Source organism: Antechinus flavipes, chromosome 4 (assembly GCF_016432865.1).
Source record: "Antechinus flavipes isolate AdamAnt ecotype Samford, QLD, Australia chromosome 4, AdamAnt_v2, whole genome shotgun sequence".
Lineage (NCBI taxonomy): Eukaryota > Metazoa > Chordata > Mammalia > Dasyuromorphia > Dasyuridae > Antechinus > Antechinus flavipes.
In genome coordinates this window covers 163,251,733-163,266,362 of record NC_067401.1, presented here as the reverse complement: position 1 = coordinate 163,266,362, position 14,630 = coordinate 163,251,733, and the positions used below count along the sequence as shown (strand labels likewise).

General features: G+C 54.4%; 1 protein-coding gene across 1 annotated transcript; it reads left to right on the top strand.

The window, feature by feature from the left end:
• Positions 1–2,228: 2,228 nt before the first annotated feature.
• LOC127561377 (serine/threonine-protein kinase LMTK1-like) lies at positions 2,229–14,630 on the top strand. Its single transcript, XM_051996642.1, is given in 8 exon segments — positions 2,229–2,298; positions 2,577–2,778; positions 3,316–5,477; positions 5,480–5,832; positions 5,835–6,230; positions 6,551–6,701; positions 7,228–7,449; positions 9,612–14,630. Coding segments are annotated over 8 exon segments (3,585 nt in total). The 3' UTR covers positions 9,641–14,630.

Genomic DNA, 14,630 nt, shown 5'->3' with positions numbered 1-14,630 from the left:
TTCACCCTGTCAGCAAAGCCACAAAGAGATATAAAGGAAGAATTTCAGATTAGGGGAGCAGCTTGGTTTGCTTTTTCTTCTTTTTTTTTAAAATTTTATTTTATTTAATAATAACTTTGTATTGACAGAATCCATGCCAGGGTAATCTTTTACAACATTATCCCTTGCACTCGCTTATGTTTCATTTTTTCCCCTCCCTCCCTCCACCCCCCCCCCAAGATGGCAAGCAGTCCTATACATGTTAAATATGTTGCAGTATATCCTAGATTACTCATTCCCAATAAAGGATAGCAATCAGCTATTCAGTTTGAGCCTAAAAAGCATTTCTCCTGAGCTAACAATCTTTGAGAATCCCCCTTTCTTTCCTGCAAAGAATCAAAATCTCCCTTGGAAAATGGTGTAGAGAAGAGAATATAAATGTATGTATTCATGTCCCTATGATAGTCACATCCAGACAAATCCATGTGGACATACATAGCCATCATCATCATCATCATCTTCACCTTCATAATCAACTTCATTTTGATATCTGGTATTTATACACTTTGAGACTCTTTACAACTCTTTACAAGTGTTATCTCATTTTGTCTCCACAACAACCATGGAATACTATTATTATCCCCATATTGCAATTTGGGAAACTAAGGCAGATAGACATTAATTAGGATCATACAGCTGTGACCTCGAGATCTGAACATGTGTTCTATCCATTGAACTACCTAGATGGCCAGAACCTCAAACTCAACGTATCCAAAAATAGATTCTCCCCCCCCGAAAAAAGTAACTCTTGTATTCTAAATCATTATCATGTCTTTCCTACCCCCTCACATTTAGAGATTTGCCAAGTCCTGTTGTCCTATCATCACAACAATTCTCATATTCTATGATTCTCCACTCATCAAGCCTCCAGTGTAGTTCAAGATCATTGACAATCAATCAATAAACAATTTATTAATCAACATTAATGATTAACAATAAACAAATTTATTAACTTAAACATTCCAGCTAAAAGTAATCCCTCCCTCAAATTAATGATGTCTCTATTGACTATGTGCTATTTTTGGTGAGTCAGTTGTGTGTCTCTCTAAATGATCCTGTTTTGGGGTTTTCTTGGCAAGGTTATGGAGTGTTTCCATTCATTTTACAGATGAGGAAACTGAGGCAAACAGGGTTAAAGTGATTTGCCCAGGGTCACAGAATAAATGTCTAAGGCCAGCACTCTACTACACTGTGCTACTTAGCCATTATATTTTACTTTTTATCCAGATTATTTGGGTGTCTTGTGTCTTCCCTGTTAGCATAAGATCCCTGAGGATCTTATTTTTAAAAGACTGTAATTTTTCACCTGTGCTAAGCAAAATGCCACGTACAAAATAGGCATTTAATAAATGTTGAATTGTATAATTGAAGAGCTATTTTGGAAAAGAGGCACCAGGCATGTTCTGTTTTGCTTCATGATATAGAATGAGGAGTCATGTAGGAACTCTGTAAGAAGAAAGGAGACTTGGACATCATCATAAGAAAGAACCCTTTAGATGGAAAATGCTATCCACATCCAGAGAGAGAACTATGGGAGGCCGAATATGAATCAAAGGACAGTATTTTCATGTTTTTTTTCCCTTTTGTTTGATTTTTCTTGTACAACATGACACATATGGAAATATGTTTAAAAAGACTGAACATATATAACCTATATCAGATTACTTGCTCTGTGGGGAAGGGACCGGTAAGAGACGTAGAGAGAAAAACATGGAACACAAAGTCCCACAAAAATGAATGTTGAAATCTGTTTTTACATGTATTTGGAAAATAAAATACTATTGAAAAATTAAAAAGAAAAGAAGAAAGAACTTGTAGATCTCTGCAGAGATCAAAGGCCCAGAAATCTTTGTTCTGCTCCTGAGGGGTTGCCTGACCCAAGACAAGGTACTTCCCCAGGGCCGCAAGGTTCCCGTGGGACTTAGGTCAGGAGGGAATCATCTTAGAGGCAGACTGCTGAGTCCTGGGTACCCCTACATCCCTTCCCGTTGGAATAATCTTTGGCTTTGAAATTGTTGTCCAGGTTGGGTTCTCTGCCCCAGGTAGAGTGTGTCAGGAAGATCTGAGCTCTAGAACCATTTCAGATCCTTACTTGCTGTGCGATCCTGGGCAAGTCACTGCAAAATGGGGAGAAAAATAATACTTGCCCACGGAGGCTGTTGGCAGTCCCCAGCACAATAATACACATAATGCACTTAGCACAGTGCCTGGAACATAAGCGTGATAGAAATGTTAGTGGTGATGATGTGGTGACTCTGGGCAAGACATTAGCTTTGTCCGCCCTCACTTGTTCAATTTAAAACAGGGATAGTAATCATCCACCTCTCAGCGCTATTTTAAGGCCCAACTGAGATAATATTTGCGAGGTCCTTTGCAGCCCTTTTAAAGCACTATCTAAATGCTAGCTATTTTTTTTCAAACTTGTTTTTTCTTCCACAGGCCTACTCAGGGAAGGGTCCAGTCAAAGAAACCACTTAGGCTTTTCAGTGAAAGGCAGTTGCTAATTGCTTGTCTGTTTTTCTGGCCTGAGCACTGAGTGGCTTGCGGTCTCACGGCCTGCTTCCATTTCCCCCCTTTCCCCCCTTGCAGGTCGCTGGGCGTGACCATCTGGGAGCTGTTTGAGTTGGGGGCCCAGCCCTATCACCACTACTCTGACCGCCAGGTGCTTACCTACGCTATCAAGGAGCAGCAGCTCAAGTTACCCAAGCCCCAGCTGAAGCTGTCGCTCTCAGACCGCTGGTGAGGAGACTCACAGAGCTTCCCTTTACTCCGGGCCCACTCCCCAGTGACGCCTCCGAGATGGGCCTCTGAGGCCGTCTGTGGCATTCCCCACGTCCCACAGCCTGGGCCCAGGGGCCTCGGCTCCGATTCCCAGCTTTCCCAGGAGCAGGCCCTCTAGAGCAAGACGGGCTTGCAGGGGTGTCAGAGGCCAGCGGCTTCTCCAGCCGTGGGGGCTCCGTTTCCATGTTTGTAACACGAGGGGTGAGGTCGCCTCCGGCTCTCCTCCGCTCTCCCCGTGCTCTCTCTATGCTTCAGTGCCCTCTGGCTCTCCATGCTCCTTTGTCTGGAGGGTCCCGCATGTAGGATCTGGTGCTGAGAGCTCGGTGGAGGCGGTGAGTTACGGGGATCCAGAGGGAGGGATCCCAGCACAGGCTGCTCGGGATGGCCGAGGGCACCAGGTTATCGCAGCTGCATCCCTTCCCCCCGTGTGGGTGAGTGAGGAGGCAGGGAGGCCAGGGACGGACCTAAGCACCCGTTTCTTCCCTTGGGTCGCAGGTATGAGGTGATGCAATTCTGCTGGCTGCAGCCGGAGCAGCGGCCCACCGCAGAGGAGGTGCATTTGCTGCTGTCCTACCTGTGTGCCAAGGGCACCACGGAGGCCGAGGAGGACTTTGAGAAGCGGTGGAAGTCCCTGAAGCCCAGCGGGACGGGCGGAGCCGGCCACCTGGGCAGTGTGGCTGAGCTGTCCTCCAGCTTCCCGCTCCTGGAGCAGTTCTCCGGGGACGGCTTCCATTCAGATGGCGATGACATCTTAACCGTGATGGAGACCAGCCACGGGCTCAACTTTGAGTACAAGTGGGAGCCCAACCGGGCCGAGGCCTTCCAGACTCCCGCGGGCACCCTCAGTCCCCGCCACGCTGCCCACTACCAGGACCTCTACTACCCAGCCAGCTCCTCCACCAGCCACCTGAGCCTGGGGGTCTCCCCTTCCTGCTACGAGTGCCCTCCGCCTGGCGTGGTGCCCATTCTCAGTGCCCACAGCCCTTCCGTGAGCAGCGAGTACTACATCCGCATTGAAGAACCGGCTGACTGTGACCTGGACTTCACCATGTGCTCCTCCAGCCCCGAGGGCCAGCAGGCGTCCCCCGAGGTGGCCACTCCCTGGTGTGACAAAGAAGGGCCCGTGGGGGGGACTTACGACTCAGACAGCAGCCCCACTGTGTCCCTGACTATGGAGCCCCTCCTGGGGCAAGGACCCAGTGGGGAGGGGCCCTGGGACCACCCTGACTACTACTCCCACATGAGCTGTAGCAAAGACTCACTCTGCTATCAGCCTTCCCCTGTGGGGGACTCGCGGACCGAAGACACTTTGTTGGGGGATTGCAGGGAGGGCGCCAGCAAAGACTGGGGCTTTCCAGGCTTCGGCCAGGCTTTTTTTGAGGACCCATTGGGGGTGTCCCCCTCGGGGAATGCTGCACCCCAGGACTCACCAGGGGGGGCCCAGGAAGCAACGGTGGGAGAATCGACGAAACAGGAGGCACAGGGCAGTCCTCCTGAATCAGTCACGATAGAGCTGGGTGAGCCTGAGAGTCTGCCTTGCGGCGGCTCCCACCAGGAGGGCGCCGAGGAGGCAAGCTTGGCTGCCCAGCAGAGACACTGGACCTCAAACGTATCTGCCAATAACAACATCAATAGTGGCTGCCCCCCTGATTCCTGGGCTGCTCACTTTATAGATTCCTACTCGGAATCAGGAGAGCGCCCGGGGACAGAAGCTGACCCGTGTGAGCCCCCTGCCCTGGACTGCGTGCCAGCCCCGCCCCTTCCGGAGGGACAGGCGTCGGAGGTAGCTTCCCCCGGGCAGGAGCCGGGGAGCCCGCCTAGCTTTGCCTCACACTGCCAGGTGGAGGAGGGCCCGGCTCCAGTCACTGCCTCTCCCTCCCCAATGAGAGACATGGACGCTGCAGACAGGAGGGCTGTAGACCCTGGGGCCGACCAGAAAGCCCCGGAGGAAGCCATGGCCCCTTGCAGTTCCCCAGCCCGGTCTCCCTTGCCCTCCCCCCCACAAGGGAGAGCCCTGCTTCTCTCCCGGGCGGCGGGCAGTCTGGCCCCTGTTCCTAAGCCCGATTCCCCCGTGCCCTGGGATTGTAGCCAGAGTAACAGCAATGAGCCAGACCAGACGCTGGACAGCAGTGGGAGCTTCCCTGAGCTGGAAGGGCCGGGTAGCGAGGACGAGGACACGACGGAGGCCACCTCCGGGGTCTTCACGGACTTTTCCAACGACTGCCTTATTGAGAAGCCTGACACAACCCCCGCCTTCCGCTCCCTCCAGAAGCAGGTGGGAACGCCGGATTCCCTGGAGTCGCTGGACATCCCATCCACGGCCAGTGACGGCGGGGAGATCTACAGCCCGACAGTGTCCTACCCCGCCACTGGGCAGCCCCGGGCACTCGACAGTGGCTACGACACGGAGAACTACGAGTCCCCTGAGTTTGTGCTCAAAGAACCCCATGAGCCCCGAGACCCAGAGGAGTTTGGGCCCCTGGGAAAGGAGGACGAGAGCCCCGCCTTGGAGATGAGGCTTTCGTCCTCCATCAGTGCTGAGCTGCACGGTCTGAATGAGAAAAACCCCTACCGAGACTCGGCCTACTTCTCTGACTATGACACAGAGACCGAGAGGCCCTCCCAGGGGAGGGAGGAGGAGGAGGACGACAGTGAGCCGGAGACACAGAGTCCAGCCCGTTGGGCCCCCAGCCCCACAGTGGGGACACTCCAACCCCGGAGGAAGCGGGCGCTCAGCCTGCCCCTGCCCCTGCTGGGGAGCCCCCTCCAGGGTCCATTGGAGGAGGAGACCAGGAGAGCCCCAAGGCCCTGGGAGAAGGGCTGGCCCCTGCTGCTGTCCCTGCTCCTGCCCCGCTCCCCACCCCTGCCCCTGTTCCATCCAAATTGTTCTTCCTGACTCCTGTCCTGCCAAGCTTGGAGGGCAGTGGGGCTGCGCAAAGCTGCTGCGAACCCCAGGAGGCCCCAGGCCTGTCCCCCACCTTGGCGGGCCAGGGCACTTGGGACCCGGTTCCTGGGGGGCAGAGGCACAAGAGTGGAAGGAAGCCACCGCCTGCGAAAGCCAGCCGGGGGAGAAGCCGGCCCCACGGCCGACGCCTCTGCGCCTGGACCTGTCGGACCTCCCGGCAGCCAAGGAGAGCCGGCCGGCCGAGGAGGAGGAGGAGGAAGACTCGGACGACAGCGACGAGTCCGACGAAGAGCTGTGCTGCTACAACATCCAGGAGCAGAGCGAGGAGAGCGAGGAGGAACCAGCCGCCGTGCCCATTGTGGTAGCCGAGAGCCACAGCGCCCGCAACCTCCGCAGCCTCCTCAAGATGCCCAGCCTCATGTCCCAGTCCTTCTGCGAGGACCTGGACCGCAAGAAAAAGGCCGTCTCCTTTTTCGATGATGTTACCGTCTACCTCTTCGACCAGGTAAGCTCTGGGGCTGCCTCGGGACCCTTACAAGGTGGGGCAAAGGACACCGGCTGGCTTTGTCTGGGACGCCTCCGGGTGAGAAGGAGCTAAAAACTTCCACACTTCAGCCCAAAGCCGGAAGTCCAGATCATGGGCCGGACAGAGTGGGCCAGGATGGCCTCTCGCTGTCCCCTCGAGGTTTCTGGGCAACGTTTGCCAGGCTCTCGGGAGGTTGGGTGGGATAGGAGGAGGAATTGCTCGGTGGGAAGCAGGGCCCAGGGTGGGCCTCTCACACTTGTGCTCCTTGTGTTCTTTCCCTTCCCTCTGTGGACACGCAGGAAAGCCCCACTAGGGAGCTCGGGGAGCAGCACTTCCCTGAGACGAAGGAAGTGGCTTCCTCCTTCCTGCCGAGCAGCCCCACTTCTCTGAGCCCGTCGGACCAACTCAGTACAGCAGACAATTTCTCCGACAGGACGGTTTCTGAAGAGAGTGAGCCTGGTGGGCTGGGCCGGAAGTGGGAGCGTGAGCCTTGGTCCATTTTCCCCATCTTTTCTAAAGTAATCTTCCTGAGCTCTTTGTTAAGGACTCTCCTTTAGCAGGCCAGGTGGCCCTACCCACTCTTCCCCGGACTCCTCCCCAGTAATCCTTTCTTACCAGTCTGTTTTTGGGGTCCTGTAGGCCACAGCTGCCCCTCCCATGAGGGCACCCATCCTACAGCCCCAATTCCAGCTGCCTCTTGCTTCTAAACGTAGCTTTTTAAAGTTGTGGCTCTCTTTTCTGAGGTGCTGCAGAAATCCATCAGAGAGAAAGAAGATGCAGTTTGGGGTCTCAGGGATGCTGAGAGGGCTCGACCAGCTCCTCAGGGCATCACGGGGGTAGGGGAAGGCAGGATGGAGTCCTGGGTGTCCTCCACAGCAGGCCCCCTTACTCTGCCCCTCCTCCCCATGCTGGTGGTACCTTCGGGAGGCCTGGACATTGGGGGGGCAACAGATGAGTGATGGAGCCTTCTTTGCAGGTGGCGGGTTCGAGTGGGATGATGATTTCCCGCTAATGCCAGCCAAGAAATCTTTTGTGTCTTCACCGGGGCCTGGAGTGCCGGACTCCGTGCTGCCCAGCCTGGCCACCCCACCGAAGCAGGTGCTGCCCGTCCAGTTTTCCCGCTTCACTGTGTCTCCCAGCCCAGTCTCCCGATTCTCCATTACACACGTCTCTGACTCGGACATCGAGTCTGTAGGAGGTGAGGGGCCGGGTTGGGAGTGAGAGGGGAGCAGAGAAGAAAATGGGGAAGGCTTTCTACCAAGAGGTCTGGGGTTACATGTGTCACCGAGGGGGCTTGGGAGGATCAGTGTAGAGCTGACCTTAGGAGTCAGCTGATGAGGAGGTACAGAGAAATTAAGAGTTTAACCCAGGACACCCAGGTGGTGAATGGAAGAACTGGGATTTGAACTTGGGCTCTCTGCTTTCCATTGTACTATGTTATCCTCGTTTTTTTCCTGAGGCAATGAGAGGTAAGTGACTTGCCCAGGATCACAGCTAGTGAATGAGTGAATTTCAACTCAGCTCCCCTGACTCCAAGGCTGGCCCTTTTCTCCACTACACCAACAAACTGCCCCATTATATATTTATAATTTTTTTTTCAGTTACTGAAAACTCACCTTCTCTTCTTCCAACTTCCCCACATTTTCAGTCAAAAAAAAAAAAAAGGGAAGAAAAATAAAACCATTGTAACAAAAATTCATGGTCAAGCAAACCAGATTCCTCCTTTGACCACATCCCCCAAAATTAACCTCAATCAGTAGCCTGAGTCCATCCCCATTCTGTCCTGAGGTCGTTTTATGGAGGTTTAAGAGTTACAAAGTAAGTGCATCAGCACAAAGCAAGATAATGCCAGTGTTAGTCTTCTGATTTTACTGAGGAGGAAACTGAGAATCTTGGCCAGATCATATCACTCTTAAGGTCAGATGTAGGACGGAACAGGCCTCCCTGGTTCCCAGCCAGCCTCCTTGTGCCGCCTGCTCGGCCCTGGTTAGGGACTGGGCCCTCCAGGTAGTGAGTGGTTCTAGAGAGCTCTGCCACCGGGAGGACGGATGGCCTTGAGTTTGGGCCGGAGCCTCTCTGACACGGAAGAAGGAGATTGGAGTGGTCCGCATTAGTGCCTGGGCCACGGCGCACGGGGAGGGGGGGAGGAGCAGACCCTGGCTCAGAGAGGGGGAAGGGGAGCGGCGCCTTATCTGGCAGTGAGCAAGCTGAGTGAAGGGACGCGGTAACACCGAGAGGAGCCCTCGGGGTCCCTTCCAAGGCCTTCGATCTTAGAACATCGCAGTCCCCAGTGTGGTTCTGACTGGCTGCCGACCCAAAGAAGCCAGCCCGGGAAAAGACCCGGAGATGGAGAAGCAGCTCGAGCCTCCTTTGGGAGAAGGGTCAGCAGTCCGCCAGCATTTGTGGAGCACTGCCGTGTGGCAGTCCTAAGGCCGGAAGCATTGCGCCCGTGCTGGCCCCGGAGATGCCGCTCCCTCCCCCGCGGCCCGCTGCTTTGTGCTGCCAGCCAGGGCTCCTCTCTGAGAGGAGCTCCCTCCCTCCTGGGAGTGCTCCCCAAGGAGGCCCGGGCCCGGGAGCCAGGACACCGAGCTGGTACGGGGCAGTCCTCACGAGCCAGACTCCTGGCTCTCACTTCCCTTTCTCATCAAGGGAGAGCTGGGCTAGGTCACCTTTGCCATCCAGGACTCGGCTCTGCACACATGGAGACCGTGGAGCCGGGCGACTGGGCGCGTCTCTCTTAGGGTCTAGATAAATAAATGGAAATAGCCTCACCCCAGGGTGACACGGCTGTGCGCTGGCGAGACGCAACGATGGCGGCTTCGGAATCAGGAAAGTCTCCGCTGCAGGGGTCTCCGGCCAGACTGGGAGCGGGCGGGAAGCACTCACTAACGTGGCCCCGGGAGACACGCCCATCAGCTAGTCAGTGCTCTGATGCACAGCCCAGAGCACGGGGGACCCCGTTCCTGCCCCGCGGGAGCTCCCACCGCATACAGAAACATGTACAAACGACGTAGGCCTGAGTGGGAAATAAGCTGGAGGGGCCCCAGGACGAAGGAGAAAGGTTCCTGGAGGAGTCGGGCTTTGGGGGGGGCTTGCAGGAAGCCAGGAAGCAGCACTGAGGTGTGGGAGAAAGAAGTGTCGGGAGACAGTGTTTGGTGCCGGGAATAGCAAGAAAGCCGGAGTCGCTGCAGAACGCTTAGGTGTGGGGGGTATGAGCTATGAGAACCGGCGGTCACGTGAGAGAAAGCAGAGGAAACAAGACGCCTGAGCCCCGGGCCACCCTCCGGGTAGGGAAGCAGGCTATCTGTGGTGAGGTCCGGGAGAGAGACCACACTAACCATCCTCTTCCTCCTGTTTCAGGAAGCAGTGAAGACGGGGACAGAGAATAACCTGGGCCTGGAAGGCACTTCAGAGCCTCCAGTGCCCGTCCCGGCCCTGTGGACCAGGGCGAGAAGAGATGGCCCTCCCAGCCCCAAGACGAAGCCTCGGAGGAGATGGGGAGGAGGGGGGGCGGGGGTTGTCAAGAACTCAGCTCTATTTTTTTAGACAGATTTTATCAGAGGCATTTGGTTTGCTGCTAGCTCACAGAGACATCACCCCCACCCCCTGCCTTCTGCCCCTTTGTCCGGTACCGGTGCAGCCACGGGCGATGGTCCATGTGGACATACATGCTGAAGGCATGCGGGTTTGTGTACAAATATACATATATAAATGATAGCGTTAAAGGGTAGACTTGCAGAACCCTGCTCCCCTTCTTACCCCCCTGTCGAAGGGGCTATGACCCCAGTATTGCTTGCTCTTCTCTATGGTCTGTGACCTCTCGGGGCTTCCCCCTTGCTGCTGCCCCAGTGCCTCGTGCTCCCCTGCTTCCTAGAGCTGTAGTGGGGGGCAGGAGCCTCTCCTGGGGCCTTCCTCCCTGCCCCTGCTCTCTCTCAGACCCTGCTGTACATACATTGGATTTCTGAGTCCCCTCCCTAGTGTCATTCAGTAACAGTCCCCCTTCGCTTCCCACTGGAACGCGTTTTCACCTTGTTTCCCTCTACAACTCACCTAGATGGCTGGTTTCCTGAGCTGGCTCCAGGCCCGACCCTCCTTGTGCTCTTCCTCCTGCTCCTGCCAGGAGCTGAAGCTGCTCAGCTCAGATGGCACAAGGAGAGGGACTCCCCCATCCACCCCTTCCCTCTGCTCTCTCTCAATATTCCCTTGTTTTGCTTTTGTCCCTTAAACCCTTCCCGAGCAGAAGTCTGGGCAATATTTCCCAAGCAGCTGTTGCTGTCTGGCTAAAGCCGGGAAACTTGATGGGTCTTTCCCTCCAGAAAACAAGGTTTCCCCGCCCTAGGGCCTTGGAGCTTTGAAGCCATGGGAATGGGCGGGTGTCTCTAGCAGCACAGCCTCATTCATCAGTCAGACTATGGAACTTTGGGGGTTTCTCGCCCCTTTACCACGGGCCCTATTCTGGAGGTTGCTTGTGGGGAGCAAGGGCTGGGCGGGGGAGAGTTTGGGAAGACTTTTCTACAGGGTGCGCAGGTAGTGAAACGGAAGCGCTTTCTGGGCCATAACGGCCTTGATCTGCCAAGGAGAGGAAGGAGGGGACCCCCCACCGGGCTGTCCACTTTCATGTTCAGTGTTGGGGGTCCCTATTCCCCCTGTCCAGGGGCCAAGGGGGAGGGAGCAGATGGCAAATGGGGCTCTGTGGGAATATTTTTGTAATGGCTAATGCAGAGAGAATGGGACCGTGATAATTTTAAGTTATTGTTGCCAAAGAGATGTAAAGAGTTTATTGTGGGGGTGGGGGTGGGAGGGAAAGGGACCTTATTTTTGGTTTGTCCTTTTTTTTTAATAATTTGTTTGAGGCTTAGAATGCTGGTGCAATGACTTTTTTTTTCTTTATTTAAAAAGAATTTAAGCTAAGAAAAAAAAGCCTTTAAGCCAAGAGAGTGTGTTCTCCTTTGGGGCCAATAGACCACCCCCTGTACCAGAGACACAGCCTTGGGAGATGAAAGTAGGGAGCAGAGCAGGTGGATGACCAATGTGTGTATGTATGTGCTCATATTATGCAAGAGCATTGTGGGGAAGTGTGGGAATGGGGGAGTGTGTGCGTCTGTGGGTGGCCCACATGCCCCAGCCTGTGTGCGTGTGAGCAAGTAAACAGGTGTGCTCTGTGTGTGTGTGTCTGGGCAATGGCAGCCGCCGGACCTACCAAGGCAGGTGGAGCCTGGATTGTTTTTCTGTGATATCTGTGTGTGTTCCTGGCGTGATTCGAACGTGTCATAGCTTGAAACTTCATCCCAGTTGACATCTGTTCCTGGAAAGGACCTTCAGGACTTTCTGAAGCCGGGGCCTTCATAGGCCCAGAGACCAGGCCAGCTTCTGGGTCTCCGCATCCGCCTCTCCCTGGCTGTCTCTGAAAGTCTCAGTGGCCTTGGAGGGAGAGGAGGAGGGAGGGTATGGAAAGAAGCTGAGCCTGATTAAGTTTTTAATGGCTGCAGGTAAAATGAAGGGGCAGAAGGTGTGTCTCCCCCGACAGAGTTCGGGATAAGAGGCCGGGTCCTGGGTGCCCGCTTTGTTAGGCAGCCCCTGAGGCAGGGGCTAGATCCCTTCCAGCCGGACCTCCTCTCCTGGGAGCCATCTCATTTCTGGAGAGCAGACGGGACTGTCTCCTCTCAGCTGTCCTTCCCTCGGGTTGGATGATCCCAATCCTTGAAGGTTTCTCTGGTGTTCCTGGTCAGGACCCCAACAGATCCTCTTCGTGGCCTCTGAGACAATGACTGTCTGAAGGCAGACCTGGAATGGTCTGGTTTTAATGAGAGGAAAACTGAGGACGAGAGACAGCAGGACCAAACTGTGGCTCCTGGGAATGAAGCGTGGGACCTCTGATAGATTGGGAGCAGGGTCCCCTCAGGGAAGGGGTGACAGAAGCTTTCTAGACCCCAGCTTCTTAATTTGTGCTCGAAACTCCATGGGGGACCTCACAGCTGAATGGTGGGGTCACACAACTATGATTTATTGTCGGCAAATGTTTGATTTGTATAGCTGTTTTATATACCTGTATGCCTGGAGTCATGTAAAAATTTCTTGGTAAAGAAGGGTCTCATGGACAAAGTTTAAGAAGACCTTCTCTAGACCACCCCTGAATTGCTCTGATTAACTCTGCTCTCACCCACACCAACCCTCCAGCCACGAATGAGAAGAGATGGCAAATGGTTTGCCCCTTATACCCCAGGAGGGAATGGAGCTGATCCTGGTCCCTCTGCCCCAGCTCTAAAAAACAAAAAGCTATTTGAAGTCTTGTCAAAAGTGGGCAGGAGTGAGCTGGGAGCTGGTGGAGGTGGGAGGGTGGCTACTGGCCAGCCAGATTATTCTGGGACTCTGATCCCTCTGCCCTGGATGGCCCTCGTTGCTCTAGACAAAATGGGGGGTGGTCAGAAGTGAGTAGAAGAGCAGCTTCCCCGCAGAAGGGGCAAGAGCCTGTGCCAAGCCTAATTGCCGAGCTATTAAGCAGTTTTCAGGGGCTCTGGCCGCTGCCACCCTCCTTTTTATTGTCTATTGAAGCTTTTGACAGTTTCAGCTTTTATTTTCTCCTGGATCCCCAGTCTCCTGACAGTGCGTTCTGGGTTTTATTCCTTGCAGCCATCTCCTCTCCAAGTGAGGAAAGCTTTGCTTACCCTCGGCCTCCTGGGATGGTCTAATTGCCTTGTCATTGTTCCTCTGTGCTGCTGAAGCCTCTTCTTCGTACTCTTCTGGTGGTTTCCCTTTTGTCCAGTCTTTGATAATGCAACAGATCTTTTTTAAAATAATGCTACATCCTAGGGGAGCCTTGCCCTCCACCCACGTCCCATCAAGCAAAGGAGGGGCACTCCTTGGGAGGAAGAACTCGACCCGCCAAACTCGGGGCCAGGAAGAGCTTTCCCGTCATCGGTCGCTGATTCACTAGGAAACGTCCCCCAAAGCATTGGTACCTCGACTTCATCTGGACCTAGTTAAAAGTAGTTAGAGAAGCTGAGGAAATGGTGGGTTTTGTGGGTCAGTTACTGCCAGGCCTTCCAACTGACTCACCTGACCCTTATGCGGGATTGGGCCAGTGCTGACCTTCCTCCAGTCCCTTAAGGGGGCTGGCCAGTTGGGCAGCTAACAACTGGGGGGGGGGGAGGGGTGCAGACCCACCCGGCCTCCCGCAGCGCTGACTTCCCCAACCTTGGCCTCCTTTAGCACCGCACGCCAAGCACCTGGACTCCCCCTGGGGTCTGGGGAGCACAGAACGACTGTTCTTACCTTGGGTCTAAGAATGGAGTCAGTCCCAAGCCTTTGGATCTTGTGGCCTAGAAAACCGATCCCAGGAGCAGTTCAGGCTAGGGAGGGGAGTCCAACCCAAAGCCGACTGAGAATCCCTGGTACAGAGCCGCTAGAAAGGAGGCAGCGAATTGTCGAATTTTCCCTTAAATCAAGCTGCTCCTGCCCCCTCTGCCCTAGACCTAGTTCCCCCCTGGCGTGGAGCAGTTCCCTGAAAGTTGCAATCTCCTTGATAACCCAAGGACTGGGACAGCTGCAAACGGCCTTCTCTCCTTCAGGGGCCTTGCTCATGCGCTCATGCTAAAGGCCTCAACCCCTCTCCCCCTGCCCTCATTACAGCACATCCAGCTCCAGGTCCGCCTTGTGGGAGCCAGGAACTCTCTTCCCGGATCCCATTACTCCAACCCCCACCCCAATTTGTGCCAAACAGGGGCAGGGTAACCTTCATCGGACTGTTCTTCCATTTGTAAAATGGGCGGTGGGGTGAGCTTTGATAACCTGGCTTCCGGAGCATCTCTCTGCTTCTGGTATTCCCGTTGTGTTTCTTCTTGGGGTGTGTGGGGGGGAGGGTGTTAACAGGGCTGGCAGGAAGCCTGAAGTCTGACTGACCAAGTTCTGTGCTGCAGTTTCAGGGAAAAGCCTGGTTTCCTTTTAAACCAGGAGGTAACCTCTGTACCAGGTGGGAGCCGGTCGTGTATCTGGGCAGGAAGGGGCTCAGTGCTCCCTCTCCCTGGGCTACTACCCAGGCAAGCCCAGGGGAAGCGGTCCTTGTTCCCCTGGTCCTATAACCCTGCCCTGCCAGGTCTCCCACCCGTCTTGTCCAGGGTAGGTTGGGCCTAGGACAGCAGGGGAACCAGGACCAGGTGCTGCTGGTCTAGACCCTCCCTCCAACCCCCAAATACTACTTAAAGGCTGCATGAGGCTCAAGCTGTCTTGGATATTTTTATTAAGATAAAGGCTATTATTGTATATTTTATCAATACGGGTCATAATTGCTGTATTTTTTACCAGTGCTGATTTCCATACAGCTCCCCAGCATGTGTGTAAAATATCGTTGGTCTGGTAATAAAGTTTTTAAAATATCTTAAA